This window comes from Portunus trituberculatus, chromosome 17 (genome assembly GCF_017591435.1).
Source record: "Portunus trituberculatus isolate SZX2019 chromosome 17, ASM1759143v1, whole genome shotgun sequence".
Lineage (NCBI taxonomy): Eukaryota > Metazoa > Arthropoda > Malacostraca > Decapoda > Portunidae > Portunus > Portunus trituberculatus.
In genome coordinates this window covers 2,150,001-2,157,500 of record NC_059271.1, presented here as the reverse complement: position 1 = coordinate 2,157,500, position 7,500 = coordinate 2,150,001, and the positions used below count along the sequence as shown (strand labels likewise).

General features: G+C 39.7%; 1 protein-coding gene across 1 annotated transcript in view; it reads right to left on the bottom strand.

Moving 5' to 3' along the window:
• LOC123505065 (insulin gene enhancer protein ISL-2B-like) overlaps positions 1 to 7,500 on the bottom strand; it is a 184,930-nt gene that overhangs the window by 149,774 nt on the left and 27,656 nt on the right. Inside the window, exon 3 of the mRNA XM_045256092.1 lies at positions 1,422 to 1,665. Coding sequence (XP_045112027.1) covers positions 1,422 to 1,665 — 244 coding nt within the window. The remainder of the gene's footprint in view (positions 1 to 1,421; positions 1,666 to 7,500) is intronic.

Genomic DNA, 7,500 nt, shown 5'->3' with positions numbered 1-7,500 from the left:
CCAGATCTGGCTTCTCCCGACCACACGCGGCCCGATACCCACGATAAGCGACCGCGGCTCTTATCGGTGGCCGGAATATCGGGGAATGGATATCAGAGAGCGGGGAGGTGGTAGTGGTGGTGGTGGTGGTGGTGTTGGGGATGGAGGGGTATTTTGAGGGTACAGGGAAGGAAGGTGATGGGGAGAGTGAAGGGAATGGAGAGTGAGGGAGGGATGGAGGGAGGGAGTGTATGAGAGAGAGAGAGGGAGGGAGAGAGAGAGAGAGAGAGAGAGAGAGAGAGAGAGAGAGAGAGAGAGAGTTGGATGATGACGATAAGACAGGAGGTTAAAGAAGAGAAAAAATCTAGCTACATACACACACACACACACACATACATACATACATACATACATTAACAAATTAAACAACAGAATCGAATGAATAGATAAATAAATAATGATAAAAAAAACCCAATTAAATCACTATATCTCTCCCTCACAAACTACAAAGAAAAAAAAAAAAAAAACACCACACACACACACACACACATACACACACAATCACTTCGCTTCGCCAATAAGAATCCCAACAAAGGAGTCGCACAAGTCACAGTAAACATTGAAGCAAGCGTGTGTATTTTCATTACTTAATTAAGCGTCTTGTGTGAGGGAGGCTCATCCTTCCAGATTACACTGACTCAATAAAGCTGACTTGGGCTGCAGGCTATGCTACTGACAGAGAGAGAGAGAGAGAGAGAGAGAGAGAGAGAGAGAGAGAGAGAGAGAGAGAGAGAGAGAGAGAGAGAGAGAGAGAGAGAGAGCTTTAACATAACAGTATCTTACAAGACTATAGTTAGAATCGCATCTTCATTATTTTTCCTAATTTTTCTTCTTTTTCTTCTTCATTCCTCGTCGTCTTTTGTAAGTAAACCATTCAATATTTTTTTTTTTCCTTCTTCATTATCAGTGTAAATAAAAAATGCATGATATTTTTTTCCTATTTTTTTTTTATCTTCCCTATCATCTTTGTGAATTAACTGACTATTGGTTCTCTCTCTCTCTCTCTCTCTCTCTCTCTCTCTCTCTCTCTCTCTCTCTCTGTAAGTAAATAGTGAATTATTCTTTTCCTTATTTCTTTTTCCTTTCTTTCTCATCGTCTTCTACTATTTCCTCTTCTTATTACTAACATTTACACACACACACACACACACACACACACACTCTCTCTCTCTCTCTCTCTCTCTCTCTCTCTCTCTCGCTGTCTATCTATTTATGTCTGTCTGTCTATCTATCTATCTATCTATCTGTCTGTCCCTCAGTCTGAATGTCTGTGTCTCTCTTTCTGTCTCTGTCTCTCTCTCTTTTTCCCTTACACACAAACCGATAAAAAAACTGAAAATAACTCTCTCTCTCTCTCTCTCTCTCTCTCTCTGAAGACTCACCTGACGTAGTCCCTCTTGCAGTAGGTCTTGCCGTCTCTCACGAAGCAAGTGCAAGTCTCGTCGAGGAATTGTTGACACTCAGCACACTTGAGGCAAGCAGCGTGCCACTCCATATCCGGGGCGACTCGCAGGATGTACTGGTCGTGGATAACAGCAGCGCAGCCCATGCACACGGACACGCGGCCCCCCCCTGCGGCAGACACAACCTTCGTCAGTGTCACCAAGGCGTCCACATCACATCGAGCTGCAGGGTTACACGGGAAGGCGACGAGTGCAGATTTGAGAGAGGCAGGGTTTGGTGTGTGTGTGTGTGTGTGTGTGGGGAGAGAGAGAGAGAGAGAGAGAGAGAGAGAGAGAGAGAGAGAGAGAGAGAGAGAGAGAGAGAGAGAGAGAGAGTGAGAGTGAGAGAGAGAAACACGTAGACATAAACAGACACACAGACAGAGACATACAGATATAGACAAACAGACAGATAAACAGACAGACAGACAGACAGACAGACAGACAGACAGACAGACAGACAGACAGACAGAAGACAACCACCAAGGAATGTAATGCATAACGTTTAGTTTATCTGTGTAAATGAAGAAAAAGATGAAAACAAAGAAGAAAAACACAGAAATATGTAACTTTATGAAAAAAATTGAATAAAGATGAGAGAGAGAGAGAGAGAGAGAGAGAGAGAGAGAGAGAGAGAGAGAGAGATGGAAATATTTTATAGACAAAGGAAGGACAAAGAAGAGATGATAAAACAAGGAAGAAGGGAAATATAGACAAATGATAATATAGATAGAGAAAATATATTGATACACAAAAATAAAAGAAAAAGAAAAAGAAAGAAAAAAAATCAAAACACATAAATAATAACAATTTTTTCTTTTTTTTTTTTTGGTAAGAAAATCGAAATATCAAAATTGAAATAAATAGAAAAAAAAAGAAAAATAGAAGAGAGTGAAATAAAACAGGGAAAGGGAATAAGAATGAAAAAACATGAGTAGAGAGAGAGAGAGAGAGAGAGAGAGAGAGAGAGAGAGAGAGAGAGAGAGAGAGAGAGAGAGAGAGAGAGAGAGAGAGAGAGAAATAAACGTCACACACAAAAAACGAAAAAGAAAGACAGAGAGAAAGAAAGAAAGAAAGAAAGAAAGAAAAAAGAAAGAAAGAAAAAGAAAGACAAACAAACCACTTTCAAAATAAACGTCCCACAAAAAATAAAAGAAAGAAAGAAAGAAAGAAAGAAAGAAAGAAAGAAAGAAAGACAGGTAAACTATGAAACAGAAAGAGAGAGAGAGAGAGAGAGAGAGAGAGAGAGAGAGTAAAAGAGAAAGAAAACTGTCAAATGATAAATATCGTATGCCTTTCAAAAATATATACTCTCTCTCTCTCTCTCTGATAAAAAAAACAATAATGGGAACCTCGAAGCAAAATAGCCCAACAGGTAGCGATTTTCTAGCCCAAAATAACCAAAAAATAGCCGAAAATTGCACAGAAGTAGCCCAAAGTAGCGTAGCAATTTCCTAGCCCAATTTATCCGAAAAGTAGCCCAAAAAAGTAGCCCAAAATGTATTCCAACCTTTAAATGCGCCAATAAGCAGGTAGTCGAGGTTTCCAGCCCAAAGTAGCCCAATTGGTAGGTGATTTCCCCCCCCCTCTCTCTCTCCCTCGTGTCCCTGCTGCTTCCTCCCTACCCCCTCCTCTTCGACAATTTCCAGCCCCCTGCTCCCTCTCCTCCCCTTCGACAGTATCCAGCCCAAAATAGCCCAATTTGTAGGTGATTCTCCCAATGCCCGTGATGCTCCCTACCCCCTCCACCCCTTGACAATCTACAGTCCCCGTGCCCCTCCCTACCCTCTCCTTCCTTCCTCTTCCTCTCCTCCCTCCACCACCCCTCCCATCTTTTCCTCTCTCCTTCCCTCCCTCCTCTTCTCCTTCTCCCCAGGTGAGATGGGATGGAATAGTAAGGCTTGTTTTGTTTTCTTAAATTTTCTTTTTTTTTTTTTTTTCGTTTTTTTTTTTTTTCTTTTTTTTTCTTTTTGTTTTCGCCTTTTAAATTTTTCTTTTTCAGTTTTTTCTTTTTTTCTTTTACATTTCATTTCTTCTTTTTTCTTTTCTTTTTTTTATCTTGGTCGATTTTTTCTTTTCTTTTTTCCTCTTCCTTTTATTTTCTTATTTTCAGTTTTTTAATTTATTTTTTTTTTTTTCTTTTTGTCTTTCCTCTTTTTATTTCATTTTTATTCTTTTTTCTTTTTTCACTTTTTTTATCTAATTTTCTTTTTTGGTTTTGCTTTTTCCCTTTTTTCTATCTTTTATTTTATCTTTATTCTTCTTTTTCTTTGTTTTTTTTTTTCTATCTTGTATTTTTCTCTTATTTTGTCTTTTCATTTCCTTTTTATTCATCTTTTTTTTTTCCTTCCTTTTTTATCTTTTCTCCTTTTTTTGGTGGTTTTATTTATTTATTTTATTTTTTTTGGTGAATTTCCCTTTAAGAAAAAAAATCGTCTTGCTTTTTTCCATTTTCTTTTTTTTTCTTATTTTTTTTTAGTTTTCATCAATTATAAATATTTTTCTTTTTTTCCTTTCTTTTTTTTTTTTGCATCGCGTTCCTCTCTTGTTGAAATCCCTGGAATAAATGAGAGAGAGAGAGAGAGAGAGAGAGAGAGAGAGAGAGAGAGAGAGAGAGTGTTATTCAGTTCTCATATCGTAAGTTTAACGATTCTCTTGTCGTTTTCTGTATAATCTCTCTCTCTCTCTCTCTCTCTCTCTCTCTCTCTCTCTCTCTCTCTTGGGAAAAGTGTTGGAAAAAAAACATTCATCACTTGAAAATAAAATGATGATGATGATGATGATGATGATGATGATGATGATGATGATGATGATGGTGACGGTGAGGAAAGTTGTGGTGATTGCTATAGGAGGAATTAAATAACACACACACACACACACACACACACACACACACACACACACACACACACACACACACACACACACACACCACACACACACACGAGAGAGAGAGAGAGAGAGAGAGAGAGAGAGAGAGAGAGAGAGAGAGAGAGAGAGAACCACCGATAGACAAAACACAGACGGACAGACAGAAAGATAACACACACACACACACACACACACACACACACACACACACACACACACACGATAGAAAAAATATACATCCACACACATATATATATATATATATATATATATATATATATATATATATATATATATATATATATATATATATATATATATATATATATATATATATATATATATATATGAATACGTGTGTGCGTATATATGCGTGTATACATGTATGTAATATCTGTGTGTGTACTTGCATGTGCGCGCGCGCGCGTGTGTGTGTGTGTGTTAATTAAACGATGGAAAGCGAAATTATAAGCGGAGTGGGAGGCAGTGAGTGTGTTGAGGGCGCGGCGTGTGTTTGGATCTCTTTGCATTGCCGGGCTGTGTTTGATCGCAAGCTCGGTGGAAACGGTGGCTCTCCTTTTCCTATCCGTGTAATGAGTTTCAGAGCAGCCCAATGCAATTACTCCACTCTAATTACCCAGATGGAAGAGACTAAGCTGGAGTGGAGTGGAGGAGGAGTGCAGTGGAGTGGAGGAAGTCAAGGAATGAGTGGTGTGTGGCTGTGTGTGTGTGTGTGTGTGTGTGTGTGTGTGTGGTGTGCAAGGAGGGAGTATAAAGTGTGTGTGTGTGTGTGTGTGTGTGTGTGTGTGTGTGTGTGTGTGTGTGTGTGTGTGTGTGTGTGTGTGTGTGTGTGTGTGTGTGTGTGTGTGTGTGATGTTGGTGTTGTAGTGGTAGTAGTGATAGTGGTGTTGTGGTGGCGGTGGTGGTGTTGTGGTGGTGGTGGTGGTAGTGTTGGTGATGTGGTGTGATGGTGGTGGTGGTGGTGGTGATGGTGGTGACAAACGTAACAACACCACAAGTTAACAAGAAAAAAAAATGAAACTAAAAAGAAAAAAAATCATGAAAACACAGAAAATAAAGACAAATAAAAAAACAAAGGAAGAAAAACAGAAATAGACAGCAAGAGAGAGAGAGAGAGAGAGAGAGAGAGAGAGAGAGAGAGAGAGAGAGAGAGAGCAGCCATGTCTCGTCCTTTGGTGAGGCGCCTCTCAATAATTCACAAAGAGAACAGAGTAAATGAAATTATCAAGGTTGGTGAGTGTTGCGTGTTTGTGTTGCGAGGGAGGACCAGGAGGAGGAGGTGGTGGAAGAGGAGGAGGAGGAGGAGGAGGAGGAGGAGGAGGAGGAGGAGGAAGAAGAGGAGGAAGGTAGGAAGAGGAGGAATGTTTACATGAGTAAGGTTATGAGCTGGAAATCAGGGTAAGAGAGAGAGAGAGAGAGAGAGAGAGAGAGAGAGAGAGAGAGAGAGAGAGAGAGAGAGAGAGAGAGAGAAAGAAGAATAAGTATAAGGAAGAACTGATGAAAATTGCCACCACCACCACCACTACTACTACCACTACTACCACTACTACCACCACCACCACCACCACCACCACCACCAAAACAAACAAATCGAACAACAATATCACTAACCAACATGAAAGCTGCCGAATTCCACACACTCTCTCTCTCTCTCTCTCTCTCTCTCTCTCTCTCTCTCTCTCTCTCTCTCTCTCTCTCTCTCTCTTCTCTCTCCTTCCTCCTTCCTCCTCCTCCCTCCCTCCATCCTTCCTTCCCTCCTTCCCTCCACTCCCTATCATTACACTCATAGACAACCTGATCTTCTGAACATTAATAATTACAAAGGAGGGAGGAAGAGGAGGAGGAGGAGGAGGAGGAGGAGGAGGAGGAGGAGGAGGAAGAAGGAGAGAGAGTGAGAGAGTATAGGCCACGAGGGAGAGAAGAAGAAATGTTATATTCCTTTCACATATACGACAGAAAGAGAGAGAGAGAGAGAGAGAGAGATAATTAAATCGAGGGACACATAAGATGACACAGGCTGGTTTAAGAGATACATACAGATAGAGGTAACAGTAGATAGAGAGGTAGATAGGTTGGTAAGATAAGGGAGTGTAACGTTACCAAGGCTTACAGGGTGGTAGAGGTTAGAACAGCATGTTGATATCAATATGTGGATGAGGTGGTAGACAGTGCGGTAGGTTTGTGGTGATGGGTAGAGATGGATAGAGATAGGGAAAAGACTGGTTACTAAGAAAGGTAATGAAATGATTGGCTTGCTCACTGGCTGGCTGACTGACTGACTGACTGACTGGCTGGCTGACGTAGGTTGATATTGTCTTCAGTACCTTGACGTGTTTTTCATATTCATTCTGGTTACTATTTGGTGATTTTATACAGCTTCAGAAACATATGTTGGGGTTAAAATAGTAAAGACTGTGGCCATTAATCTTCTGACCTCCATAGACCCTTTCTAATGCCAATAAAATCGTCTAATTGTACTCCAAAATCAAGGTACAAATGCGTCTCAGTTCTGATGGAGTTAAGAGGATACAGAAATAAGTGGTTGGCTAAATAAATGACTGACTGGCTTACTGGCTGACTGACTGATTGTTAAGCTGGGAGGGATGAGTAAAAAGAAAAAAAAATAATAGGAGAAGAAGAATTAAAAGAAGAATGTAAAGAAAAAGAAGAAGAACAAGAAGAACAAGAACAAGAACAAGAATTAAAAGAAGAAGAAGAAGAAATAAAAGAAGAAGAACTAGAAGAAGAAGAATTAAAAGAAGAAGAATTTAAAAAAAAAGAAGAAGAATTAAAAGACGAATCATAATAAAAAGAAAAAGAAGAATTAAGAAAGAAGAAGAAGAAATAAAAGAAGAAGAAAAAGAAGAATCAAAAGAAGAAGAAGAAGACTGTTTGACTGATTTCTTGACTAACTGACTGACTGACTGGTTGACTGACAGGTAAACTAACTGGCTGTTTACTGAATGAAGGAGAAAGGCATGTTTAAGCAATGAGTGATGAGTTAGTTGACTGATAAAGGGACTGACTAATGGACTGACTCTTTAACTGACAGACTGACGGACTGGCTGACAGACTGACGCTGGAAATAATCGAGAAGAAAAGAAAGATAGACAAAGGAAATAAGTTT